The sequence below is a fragment of the Onychomys torridus genome, chromosome 18 (assembly GCF_903995425.1).
Source record: "Onychomys torridus chromosome 18, mOncTor1.1, whole genome shotgun sequence".
In the NCBI taxonomy this organism is placed as follows: Eukaryota; Metazoa; Chordata; class Mammalia; order Rodentia; family Cricetidae; genus Onychomys; species Onychomys torridus.
In genome coordinates, this window is record NC_050460.1 from 19,667,618 (window position 1) to 19,681,453 (window position 13,836).

The following is a 13,836-nucleotide window of genomic DNA, read 5'->3' on the forward strand; positions in this document are numbered from 1 at the left end:
TTTTCTACACACCAATCTGTAATTTCTTTTATAGCAAAAGAATACCTTCAGCAAGGCGCCAATGTCTCCCAAGAGAGGAAGTGCGATCTGTAGTTGAGAGAGAGAAACCCAAATCTATGGATAGTCACATAAACATGAACACAATAAACATGAACAGAGAAGTGGATGAGTGTACTTTTCTCTTAAAGTGCCATGCTAATTGAAATTTGGGGATGGTGAGTCTCACCATCAGACTCATTCGCTTAGCATTGTGTTCCATGGTGTGAAACTACACCCAGTACAGACAGAGCCAGACTAGTAGGGTGTTCACTGTTCCTTCACCAAGATCATGCAGGTTCCTATGTATCATTGTTTTGATCACACACCTGGATTTTGGAGTTTCATGACCTGGTAACCATTATGATTTCCCTGTGTTGTTGCTCTTAAGTAATATGATGTTTTATTTAATCATTTGTTAAAAGGAAATCCTTCCTTTACCAAGCGCATTATCAGGCTGCTGAAAAATAGGAAGATGATATGGTGAGTCTGCCTTAAAATTAGCTCTTATAAAAAGTTTTAAAGATACTTCCACAAGGGACAAGACAGACACCTGGGGAACGCGGGCTGTGTTTGGGCCACAGGTCCTAAAATGTCCTTTCAAAGAAACACTGTGTAAGCCCAAGTGACAGTGGACAGGATTTGAGATGAGGGCTCAATGGAAAGTGATGGACTTAAAGGAAGGCTGGATCATGCTACGGCATGAAGCTTCTAAAGGCTCAAAGACACAAGCCGTGTGGGAGGTGAGAGGGATGTGAAGACCCAGCAAGGGGCCAGATTTGGATTTCATTATACAAAACTCTTAATACAATGCCATGTGCCATATGGCCTCTCAAAAATATAAGTGTTGGAGATGAGGCTATTTAAAGGGATTGACTGTCACTCATAGCAAGGTTTGAACTGAAATAACACTATGTAACACACGGTGAACATCTAAATGCATTTTCTGAGATTTTTCAGCCCGATTTTCATAATTTAATCATCTCATCTGTTCAGAGGCACACAATCAATGGATATTGCACCACATTGGAGGTAACTTACCTGCAAACTTTCATTTGGAAAAATGAAATTCATTTACTCACTAGCATTAGAAAGATGAGAAATTGTGGCTATCTGTTTTATCTCAATTTTCCATGGAACAAAGACATTAAACGCTAAGGTTCAGCCTGGGGCAAAATTGTACCACTGAATTATACCCTTAGGAAATAAGTATTCATCACACATACACAATAATGCTGACCCAGCCTGAATTTTCCCCCCTCTACAAAATAATGGGGATAAACAAAATCACCAAGCAGTCACCGAGCATTGTAATTAGTTTGGACAGCAAAATTTGCTTGGTCGGCTGTTTGGCTTCTGGGTGCATTAAAGATACATAAATCAGGCAAAGCCTGTCTACATACCGGGTCACCTGGGGGGCCTGGGGGGCCTGGGGGGCCTGGCTTTCCATCTCTCCCTGGAGCTCCCTAAAAACAGAAGCCACTTATTCAAACTTCTGCAAGTTACAACAGATTAAAAGGGACATGGAATGGGAGTCGTGGAAAGATCCTTACGTCATTCCCTGGGGTCCCTGGAGTTCCTGGCAATCCAGGTAGACCTCGAGGACCCTAGAAAAATGAAGAAAAAAAATGTTGTTTAGGATATTCTTTTGAGTAAATTCCGGCAATCAAGAAAACTAAACTTATTTTGTGAGTGATTTAGTGATGTCACTTACCTGAATACCTGGCTCTCCAGTTGGTCCTTGGGAGCCCTGGGTAAAAAGAGAGAGAATTTCCCAGATTCTGCCAGAGCTGTGTATAAGTGCCCTGTTGTTCACCTAGCAGAAAAACAGGGCTGGACACTTGCACATTTTGAAAGCTCTATAAGCCCTGCCCATGGTTTCTGGAAAGCTCACCACGACCTCAAGCAGTAGTTAAAGAACCAGATATTCAAGGCTAGAAGTACAAGACTTCGCTCACACACTTGGGTGTTTCTTCCACTCCACTCTGCTGCTGCACATTCAGAAGTGTGCAAGCAATGTGTCCAAATCCTGTCAGACCAGAAACCAACTGCCCATGGAGCTCAGAGGCCTGGGCCTCCTTCCATTTCTTCCTTGAATAATTTTCCTCTTATTCATTTGTTTATTAATTATTTTTATTGAAAGTAGATTCTCCTCTCATACAATACATTCTGACCACAGTCTCCTCTCTCTCCACTCCTCCCAGCTCCCCTCATCTCTTCTCTCCCTCAGATCCACTCCCCCTGGCTTCTTCTTCAGAAAAGAGCAGGCCTCTAAGACACAACAACCAAACAAGATACAATAAGACAACGTAAAATCCCTCATATCAAGGCTAGACAAGGTGACCCAGCAGGAGGAAAAGAGTCCCAGAGAACAAGCAAAAGAGTCAGAGATAAGGCTCCCACAGTAGGAGTTCCACAGAAACACCAAGCTAATAGCTGGTTCAGACACCTGTAGGCCCTCCTTTTCCTCTTAAGAAACAGCAGGCTTCCACTAGTGTGGTCGGTGCCTGTGGTGTGATGGCTTGTGCAGCCTTGGTGCAGTGGGAAGGGGCTTGGACCTGCCTAGGTTCAGTGTGCCGGGCTCTGCTGACTCCCCATGGGAGACCTCGATTTGGGGGATGTGGGGATGTGGGGATGTGGGGTGGCTTGGGAGGGAGGGCTGGGGGTTGGGAGGAGGGAGGAGGGAGGATCTGTGGGTGGTATGTAGAATGAGTAGAGATTTTCTTAATAAAGAAAAATGAAAAAAAAAAAAAAAAGAAAGAAAGGAGCATCAGGCTCCAGTGTTCAGTGGCAGGAGTAGATGGCTAACTAGCAGTACAGGGGTTATGTTCTACTTCTGGAATGCTGTGGTTTGGAATAACTCAGGTTAGGTTGAAGTTAACCAAGAACCCAGTGACATTCACTTGGATTATGTATATCTTTGGGGCACTGGATTTGTGGTGGTGCATGCCTTTAATTTTAGCACTTGGGAATTGGAGGCAGGCAGATCTCTGCGAGTCCTAGAGCAGTCTGTTGTACATAGTGAGTTTTAGGCCAGCTAGGGCTACAGAGCAAGACCCCATCTTTAAAATTTTTTGTTTTTTTTTTTTCTTTTAGGCAGTTGGCACCAACATTTGCTGGGTTCTCTTTCTTATTTAAAAATATGCACAACATTACTATTATCAAAGCCTTTTGTTGCCTTTTTATTGTGCCCTTAAGTGGTATTTTTTCCCTATAAACTTGTTATCTCTTTAGTGAGTTATTGATATAATGTTTTTATTATCTTTTAAAAGCAGTGAGTAAAGTAATGGATTCCATTATGGCATTTTAAAAACACATGTTGCTCTTATGGGGCTCTCTTCCCCCAATGCACTCTCCTGGCCTGTCTTCTTCCTGGTGGTCTCCATCCTCACCACAAAACATGCCTTGTGTTTTTCTGTTAGATGTATTTCATTACTCTTTTTCTTCTCCTCCCATGGTTGCATTTCTACCTACGTGACGTACACACACACACACACACACACACACACACACACACACACACAGCTCCACATGGACTATTTGTCTTTCTGAGTCTGGATTATTTCACTTAGTAGCATGATGATTTTCCAGTTGAATCCATTTTTCTGCAAATGTCACACTGCAAATGTTTCCTTGATGGGATGAATAAAATTCCTTGTGTATACACACCACACTTTCTTCATCTGCTGAGAAACCCTCCTGGCTGGTTCTATCTCTTAGTTATTGTGAACAGCTAAATATGAATGTGCAAGTCTCTTTGTGGTATGCTGAGCTAGAATGCTTCTGGTATATATCCAACAGTAGTATAACTGGGCCATGTGATAGTTCTATTTTTAGCTTTTGAGAGCCCTCCTAGTGATTTCTGTAGACACTGTAGGAGTTTACATCTGCACCAGTAGTAGGTAAGAGTTACCACTTTCCTCATAGCAGTATCTGATATGAATTCACACCATGCCCCATGGTTGGGCATGCCTGGCGGACCTAGACACTTGTGCCTCGCCATTTCCGGGTCAAAATAGCCATTTCTGGGTCAAAATGTCTTGCGTGACCAGGACCCTGTTGCTTGGTGTGTTTGTGTAAAGCGCGCAGTGCAACCATGTGATCTACGTGCATGTGTGGAGTAGACACATGAACATGTGTACACAGGCACGGCCCAGCCTTTATAAGCCAGCGCCATATTCCCCAGTTCCATTTTCTCTTGATCATGTGTGTTTTCCGCAGGCCTGTTCATGTCTGTCTCTCTCTTTCCTATCTTAATAAAACTCTTGTTAGAAGATTCTGTTGTGTTTCGTGACATTTCCTCGCAGGGTAAGAGTGCAGCCAAATAACTAACAGTATCAATATTTAGATTTTGTCATGATGATAGCTTTTTTGTCTGGCATAATATGGAATCTAAAAGGTTTTTAAAAAATATTTATTTTATTATTTGGGGGAGAGAGAGAGAGAGAGAGAGAGAGAGAGAGAGAGAGAGAGAGAGAGAGAGAAGAGAGAGATGCATGTGTACATGTAGGGGAATCTCAGTGTTGGATCCCCTGGAGCTGGAGTTACAGGATGATGTGGGTTGCCTGATGTGGGTGCTGAGAACTGAACTCACTTCCTTGGGAAGCTCACACAGTTCATCTCCTCATGAGTCATGAGTTCATGAGTCATCTTCTCAGTCCCAAATGCAGCTTTCACTTGTATTTCTTTGATGGATAGGGATGTTATCCACTTTAAAAGCTGTTTATTGCTATTGTATTTCTTCTTTTAAGAACTATTTAGTTCATTAGCCCATTATTGATGAAAGAGTTAAAGGATTTTATTTATTTACTTATATTTATTTTGGCCTTTAATTTTTGTATGAAATTTTTTTTTTGAGCTGAGGATCAAACCCAGGGCCTTGTACTTGCTAGGCAAGTGCTCTACCACTGCTAAATCCCCAACCCTTGTATGAAATATTTAGCACAAGGATGCCATCTTTGCCATCCTCTACAGTCTGGCAGTTACTTCCTTTGTGGTACAGAAGCATCTTAGCTTCACATTCTCCCATTTATCAATTTTTAACTTTCTATATACTACTAGATTTCTTTTCAGAAAGTTTTACAGAGATCTATATCTTGATGAGTTTTTTTTTCATATTTCCTCTAGTAGTTTCTGGTTTTATATTAAAATTTTTGATTTATTTTGATGATTTTTCTTCAGGGTATGTGATACAAACCTACTTTCTTCTATATGTGATGATCTGTTTTTCCCAGTGCCATCTGTTGAAGAGGATATTTTCTAGTCCAATGAATACTTTTGATACTTTTATGAAAAATTATGTGACTGTAGCAGTGTGGATTTATTTCTGCATTTGCTATTCTATTCCCTTGGTCTACACATCTTTTCTGCCAGAACCATGCAGCTTTGACACTATGGCTCTGCAGTATAAGTTGAGATCAGGTATTATATTTCTAGAACTGCTCTTTCTGGTTAGATTGTTTTTGTTGGTTGGGTCTTTTGTGCCTCCATATACTTTTTAGTATTGCCTTTTCCAGATCTGTGAAGAACATCATTGGAATTTTGACGGCGGTTACATTGAGTTCATGGGTGGCTTTTGGTAACATAGACATTATCATGGCATTAATTCTGTCAGTTTGTGAGCATAAGTGATGTGTCCAACCCCTGGTGTCTTCTTAAGTACCTCAGGTTTTCATTGAACATGTTTCTGACCTCTTTAGTCAGGTGAACTTTAGATATATTCCCTCTACTTCCATGCCTGGGTTAATTGAGTGAGATTTTTTTCCCCATGATATTTCTTATTAGCTTTCTTAATACTGTATAGAGAATCTAGTACTTTTTAATGCTTATTTTGTATTCTGTTACATTGTTGAAAATGTTTTACCACTCTGAGAATTTTCCAGCAGTGTCTTCAGGGTCTTTTAAGCACAGGGTTAAGTAGTGTCTGAACAGGGATGGTTTGATTCTTTCCTTTCCTATTTGTATCTTTCTTATTTCTTTCTCTTGTCTTATTGCTTTATGTAAGACTTTGAGCACTGCACTTACTAAGAGTGGAGACAAAAATGTAACCAACTGGGTTTCAATAACTTGACTGAGTATCACTTACTGTCCTGCCGGGGATTCCGACCCCAGGTGGGCCTGTGTCCCCTGGGGAGCCATGGAGACCTGGCAGTCCTCTTTCACCCTGTAAAAGCAGGTGCTCCTGTTAGTGTGAGGTTCAAGACAGGTGCACTTTTCAGTTACATTTTCTTAATTATTAATTATTGTAAAAATTAGCTATGAAATCTGTATACCTTTGGTCCACGTGGACCAGGTGCTCCAGGATTTCCATCTAATCCCTAAAAGGAAAAAAAAATAAGATGATTACATTTATTTTTCTAAATAATTTAAAAAAATTAGAAATCATGCTGCAAGCCACAGAATAATGTAATGGAATCCAGCTACTATGACAAAAGCTACTATCTGGAAGGTCAAGGACTTTTCTAGAGGTCAAGCCATGGCTTAAGGAGTCTTGGTGATATTTTAGCTGTTATATATATGTTAGCCAGCTCCTGCAATGATTTTCTTGTATGCTATGTATGCTTTCAAGAACTCCTAACAGTGTATTTATATGAAATACTTCTCAAGCATCCTAGGCCATAACAGCAAATGGTCTCCCTTCTGGAGACACCGCCTGATGCTGTGTCATTCCAGACCATTTGACTCAGAACAAAAGGGTTTTTTGCATAGCAGGTGCAATGAAGCATTTGAGGAAGATTCAGAGCAGAGTTGCTCAGCCTTAGGAGAAAGCAGCAAGGCATAGTTTTTGGAGATTGCAGCTGGATGGAATTGGGTGAGGAGGGTAGGAGAGGAAGGAATGAAATGGACGGAGGATCAGAGGCTGAAGATGAGGTTGAGAGCAAAAGAGGGCAGGAAGAGAAGGGACAGAGAGGGGCTGAGTGTGAGAACAGAACTGAAGCGGTGTGGCAAGAGAACTGACTCAGAAAAATAAAGTGTATGAACTATAGATTTTCATGTATATAGATTCATTTAATATCATCAAAGATTGGATTATCAGCTGGTCATAGATTCTTCCTGGACCATGGGAAAAGGCTATTGAGGGGCTGGACCCTCCATAGACCCTGTTAAAGTCATAATTCAAAAACATGATTTGTTATCCTTCATTTTACTGAAGTAAACCTCATATTAAGAACAGAGAGAAAATTTTAGATGGTTATAGATTTTGTATAATGAGCTCAAAATATAAAAGGTTTTATCTGTGAAATTAAAGATCTAATAATTCTCAGAATTATCACCATTAATAATTTTTATAAAGGGCAGGGGAATGGGCAAATCCAATGAGCATATTGGCTTTTGGGTTTCCTGGTGATACAGTTTCCCTTGTCTTGAGTGCAGCATGGATCACACACACTTTCTATGAGTGATGGTCTGTGGTTATAACCTCAAATTCTGGAAGGGAACTGTTGAGCATGTGTTTTAAGGCAGTATCCTAGTAAGGTCTGTGGCTTGCAGCTAGTGTTTAAAGATTCTTTCATCCCTAAGGAATCACTGCATAAGGTGCTGGGGCCTTTCAAACATTTCGGGTTATCTGTAAAATGTTGCCTGCTGTGCATCTTCTGCAGCAGAGACCTCTTGGCTTGCATCAAACATTCAAATTGTTTTACCTTTATGAGCTAGGGTATAAGATGACTATTTCGGTTTTTGGTGTCTTGAAACTGGGGGCCCAGAATTAGCAGTAAATGAGCACTCAGGAACAATCCTAGTAAAAGTGCAATACTTACTGGTTTTCCTGGCAGGCTTTTCCCTGGAGGCCCAGCATCACCCTTTGGACCCGGAAGTCCAGGAGGGCCTAGCCTTCCACCAGGATCTCCCTGTGGGAAACAAGATGAGATTATTTCCTTCTGGGCTGAAATTGCGGGAAGTTGGAGACAGCTGTCTCCATTGCTTTATGTTTCCACAGTCAGTCAAACTTCATTCTTATGCCCACTTCTGTACTGAGACCCTCAAAAGCATTTACCAAGTGCCTAGCTCACTCTAGGACCTGCCCTTGTTATTTTAAATACATTCAGGCTCTGAAATGAGTTCTGTTACATAAATTTTAAGAGTACTAGGAAACACAAACTTGTGCATAAATATGGACACAAAACATGTGTCTATTCCTGAAGCTCTTTAGATGATCTAAATGCCTTTTTTTCCCCAAGGATGATTCAATATTGACATGTTACATTCACACACATCCAAACAGGTCATAAAAGGCAGAGAGACTTCTGAGAATTCATAGCTTGAACTCAGCCCTAACAAGTCAGCTCTTTTTGCCATCTGGAGTTTTGGTGCCATACCCATGGCTGCAATGATGCGTGACACCAGGGGCACCTTATCACAGTTTATATGCATGTCAGTCCCCTGCACTGACAGATCCTGGGAGGCTCAAGCCCTGTGCTAATGTTTTGCTTTTCCAATGACTTTAGGATACTTGGTTTCTTCTTTCTATTTAATTACATCTTATACAAAAATAAAGTCTAAACTGTACCTTCTCTCCTTTAATGCCTTGTTTCCCTGGGATACCATGTTCTCCTGGCAATCCCTAGAAAATACAGAATTAAAGGAAAAGAGCAGTTAGGATATCTCTTAATGGAATAGCAGTCTACCTTGTAAGAGGACTGAATTTTAACATCTATCTAAAAGGTAATGTCGGTTTCGGCCTAAGGAGAAATGTTATCTGAAGATGTGTGGCTTGTTGTCTTCAAATGTTATCTGAAGATATGTGGCTATTTGGGAAACAGAAAAGAACTGGAATGTTCCACCCATACAGTTGGTAAGAGGAGGAGGGAGGGTGGTGGTTGGTGGCACCACAGTCCAACTTAAGTAGTCAAGATATTTTATGTTTAGTCACAGTGGCTCTTTTTTTTTTGTTTGTTTTTTTGTTCTAGGACTGACAGTTCAGTCTAACTAGAGGAATTTGTGGTTAACTTTGTGTTATCAGCATTTTCTTTTTTATGGTGTCTTTCCATGAAATATCACTGAAGTGGTACAATAATTGGCCTGAAGGATGAATAAAAAAAAAAAAAAACAACTGTTTCTAGGCTGCTGGTGGTGCACACCTTTAATCCCAGCACTTGGGAGGCAGAAGCAGGTGGATTTCTGAATTCAAGACCTGCCTGGTCTACAGAGAGAGTTCCAGGACAGCCAGGGCTGCACAGAGGAGCCCTGTCTCCAACAAACAAACAAAAACCTTTTCCTATGGATTGAATGTTCAAATTAGCAAGGACACTATGATGCTAAGACGTAGCCTCCAGGAGGTTCATGAACTCAGCATGAGAGCAGGGAAAGAGGTCATGGGCCCAAGATGGTGAAAAGAGGAGCGATCTCAAGTCTGCCAGCTAAAGTCGTAGTCATGGGCAGAGAGTCCCTGAGAGTGATAGCCAGGAATTGTCTCCATTTTGATCTAATAAGCTCTTAGTTGATGGTAAGCTCTCAGTTCACATGGGGAGGCTAGGAGATTATCCAAGGGGTGGAAATCTGCTTCCAAAGAGTATGAGGATGTGTGTATGTGCCTGTGTGCATGCGTGCATGAGAGAGAGAGAGAGAGAGAGAGAGAGAGAGAGAGAGAGAGAGAGAGAGAGAGAGAGAGAGAACCGACTTCAGTTACTATCTTATAGCATATTGGAAATGCTTGCTGTCTTCCTTGATTTTTTTTTCTTATTTCTTTGGATATTTCTGGTTTCCTCTATTTTGCAGTAGTATTGACTACTGACAATTGAATTAACTTGAGTTTCAAAGATTGGCTTTTTTTTTGGCTCCACTCCAAAGGACTTCCTAGTAGCACCCTCCCCCCCCATCAGAAGTGATCGATTTGGGTGGTGGCAGTGACCCATGTTTTTGGGAAGTGTAGCATAATTCAGATCGTTAGCTGATGTTCTTTAAGACATGCCCTAATTTCAATTCCATTTCAAAATATTGAAGATACTATACATACAACATCTCCTGGTGGTCCTCTGGGCCCCATAGAACCTGCAGGTCCTTGCTGACCCTAAAATAGAAGATGACATATACTTTAATTTTGCATAAAAGTAGATTGCGTCTGAATGTTGGTGAAATGCTATGTGCCCTTTCGAGGGAAGAGACGGACTTCTCAGCATCCCACCTTTTGCATAGTCCTGACATGTGCTCTGAGCTTAGCAAGACAGTTTTGAGATGTTTCATTTAATGGGTCTGCTTGTATTAGCAGGTGATAACTGGGTAATGGACCTGATGCACTGCCAGGGAGCCTTCTCCAAGACTCTCTCTCACACCTCCCTCAACTGCTTTTTCTTGAAACACTCTTGGAGAATTCCCTCTGAGAAACTCAAGTATCTCAGGGATGCATAATTTTCGTGTAGAAACAGATCCTGAATCCTTGTCTTGCTAAGAATGTGGCACAGGGTCATAGATTTAACTGACATTGTTTACTCTTAAAGCTTTTATGGATGCTGTTGTGAATTTGCTCTGGAAAAGAATTATATACCAAAAAGCCTAGCTCCTATGTTTGTAATAAATGAAGCCAGTGGTGATGGTAGTGGTGGTGGTGGTGGGGTCACCATGGAAACAAGATAAAAATCTCATAGAACATCTGTGAAGAAAATGAGTGGCACACTAAAGCCTTTTTGAATATAGGATGGCTGTAATTCCCACATTATTTCCCAACAGTGACTTCTTATACACCTTAATATATGAAGTGCATACCTTGAGCCCCGGGCTTCCCATTAAACCAGGGGGACCGGCATCTCCAGGTTCTCCCTAAATGCATGAGTGGGAAGGAAAGTTAAACGTTTCTATCATTCTCACTATCTCATTAAGGTTGCAACTGTGACGGAAAAAGTGTCAGGGGGCTTGATTACCTTTATGCCTTGTGGTCCTAATACGCCAGCTTCTCCCTGTCAATAAAATAGTTGCCATATGGTTCATTCCTGAATCCAGATGGGGTCAGACATCTTGATAGTTTAATTGACTTTCTACTAGTTAGCACACAACAAAGGTGGGCATTATGGGAGCTGTGCAATCGAGCAATTGCTAATAAGTAATAGAATTCCTCATTTAATTTCACTTGTGACATCATGTGTAGTAGTTCTAATGTATTTGGCCCCCATAAGCTCATAGAGAATGGCACTATTAGGAAATGTGGTCTTGTTGGAGGAGGCTGGATGACAGAGGCCTTTAATCTAGAACTTGTGGCTGGAGGGCTCATCTTTAATGTGGGCCACATCTTCTGTTGGAAATGTGTCACTGTGGGGTCGGCTTTGCAGTCTTTTTTCTCAAGTGTCACTCAGTGTGACAGTCAGTCGACTTCCTGTTGCCTCTGAGTCAAGATGTAGGATTCTCAGCCAGCACATCTGCCTGTATGACACCATGTTCCCCACAATGATGGCTTAAACATCTGAACTGTAGGTGAGCCCCCTCGATTAAATGTTCTCTTTGTAGGAGTTACATTGGCCGTGGTGTCTCCTCACAGCAATAGTAAACCCTAACTAGGATGTCATGGCACGTTAGCAATGAATCATTCACCACCAAATGATGGCCAGATGAGAGGCGGGATAGAAGAGGCTAAGTTCAAAGAGGTGTGTGTTGGTGACTCTGCTCCCAGGTGCTTAATAAAAACAGAAAAATGATTACATAAAATAGCACAATATCTTCTTATTTTCCATGACTTACTTGAAAGTACAATTTGTGTCTTTAACAAAATTTTTGAAAATCCGTATTGCCTGTTTTAGTTTTGTTGTTTAGATCTTCTTCTCTTCCTCCTCCTCCTCTTCCTCCTCCTCCTCCTTTTGTGTTACAAGGTTTTCTTTGTGTAGCCCTGGCTGGCTGGCCTTGAATTCAGAAATCACCTGCTTCTGCCTCCTAAGTGCTGGGATTAAAGGTATGCACCACGACCACCACCTGACAGTTTAGATATTCTTACTTGATGACTTTTTATGACACTGGGGCCTAACCACTAATAGCAGGAGGCTAAATACATCCAGAATGGGGCTGGTGAGATGATTCAGAGAGTGAAGCCAGTTGTTGCTGACCCTGAAGACACGAGTTCAGTCCTCAGCACCCACACGGTGGAAGGAGAGAATGGGTCCCCACAAGCTGTCTTCTGACCACCATATATGTACCAATGCATGCATACAAAATATGGCTCATACATACCACTCCCCCAAATAAATGTAAAATAAAAATACACATGTTATAGTAGCACCATAAGATAGCATTTACCAAGGATTAAAGATGATAGTAAAAACATCAGAGGAAAAATACAAGTTTCAGGAAACTTACTCTATCAAATCTATTAGGTATCAAACAATAAACTGGAGAGAGAATCAATAAAATAGAAAACCCAAGATAGCGTTAAACATCTACTTACTCTATCTCCCTTTTCACCTTTTGTTAAAGGCTCCCCCTAGGAAAAGGGGTAGAAACCAGAATCAATTATAAACCCTTAGAAATCAGCTCTGACCGGGGAAAGTGAGAACAAATGCACAGATTCCTTTGTATTCCCAAATGAGCACCGAGTTAATCATCTTAATACTATTTAGAGGCTCCCAACAGCAGTCAAAACTGAAGTGCAGCCCAAGGCTAAAGCTTCCTATTATGAAATGAAGATGAACACACACGCATTCACCTGCAGTTGGAGGGCGATGGGATAGGTAAGTGTTAAATGGCAGGTATTCACTTGATTTTCCCACGCAGGTTAACTGTGTATTTCAACACACGGAAGCATTACTTCAAGGAAGCTCTTTAAAGAGTCAGTTATGCTGTAATGAAGTGGGTGGAACTGATGGTGGTTGTTATTGGGGTTAGGATGAAGGTCCCTTGGAGAGAGAGATTTGAAGCATCACCCCCACTTCTGATACTCTCCTTGCTGTCACTGTGTTACCAACCCTCTGATTACACACACACACACACACACACACACACACACACACACACACACCATGGTTAATCCTCAGGTATCAATGAGAACTTGCTATTATTATAGCTATATACAGTTGAAGAAACTGAGGCATGGAAAAGTAAAATAATTTCTCCAAGATTATGAAACACAGGCAGCCTGATTTTAAGGGCAGTCTTTCCTTTTTCTTTCAGCCTGCTTTGGTTTTAAAAATCAGATGTATTTATTATTTGAATTGAGTGAATGGCCAATAAGACAGAAACTATAAACTTTGAAAAGCTCTTTCACAAAAGAAAATGATGAAGAACGTAGGAACCATCATGGTGGGACCTTATTTTGGGACTGCTAGTGTCTTGAATATCTCACTCCTGGAGGACGAGTGATTATTGAATGCCTGTCTTTGATTTTTTCACATGCCCCACATGCTGTGCTAGGCACAATGGGCTCTGGGTTGCCTTTTCTATGCTTTCTAGCTCCTTTGAAATTTTATTGGAAAGTGTATCTAATTCTGGTAATGACTTCTAATCCGAGATGACATGAGCTACCTTCAATTGTGAGAAACCCCCTCACAATTCTTCAGACTCACCTCCTCTTTAGAGGTGACTGAGAAGTCTGCATGTGCTCAAAGATGAAGGCATAGGATTTGAATCAGCTTGGTGACTAAGTGTGGTCGCCAGCAAACGACAGCCTCTTCCAAATGAAGCAAGCTTCTAGTGTGAGCTGGGGCTAACTTTTCTCAGGCTGAAGCCACATAAGTGTTACTTGGTGTAACCACACAAACTGCTATCTACCTAACACGATGCCATCTTTTATTATGGGTTAAGTTTTCCATGTTAGATCAGGGCCTTGTTTGTAGTCTTGCTTTTCATATTTTCATTCTGAAATTATGTATTTAACTACTCAGGTTT

At 41.2% G+C, this 13,836-nt stretch overlaps 1 protein-coding gene across 1 annotated transcript in view; it reads right to left on the reverse strand.

Annotated features, from left to right (window-relative positions):
• The window catches only part of Col19a1 (collagen type XIX alpha 1 chain), a 331,952-nt gene that overhangs the window by 56,359 nt on the left and 261,757 nt on the right, over positions 1 to 13,836 (reverse strand). Inside the window, exons 19-30 of the mRNA XM_036167742.1 lie at positions 12,401 to 12,436; positions 10,893 to 10,928; positions 10,738 to 10,791; positions 9,992 to 10,045; positions 8,546 to 8,599; positions 7,797 to 7,886; positions 6,309 to 6,353; positions 6,122 to 6,199; positions 1,751 to 1,786; positions 1,590 to 1,643; positions 1,440 to 1,502; positions 46 to 87 (exon numbers count right to left, since the gene is read on the reverse strand). Coding sequence (XP_036023635.1) covers positions 46 to 87; positions 1,440 to 1,502; positions 1,590 to 1,643; positions 1,751 to 1,786; positions 6,122 to 6,199; positions 6,309 to 6,353; positions 7,797 to 7,886; positions 8,546 to 8,599; positions 9,992 to 10,045; positions 10,738 to 10,791; positions 10,893 to 10,928; positions 12,401 to 12,436 — 642 coding nt within the window. The remainder of the gene's footprint in view (positions 1 to 45; positions 88 to 1,439; positions 1,503 to 1,589; positions 1,644 to 1,750; positions 1,787 to 6,121; positions 6,200 to 6,308; positions 6,354 to 7,796; positions 7,887 to 8,545; positions 8,600 to 9,991; positions 10,046 to 10,737; positions 10,792 to 10,892; positions 10,929 to 12,400; positions 12,437 to 13,836) is intronic.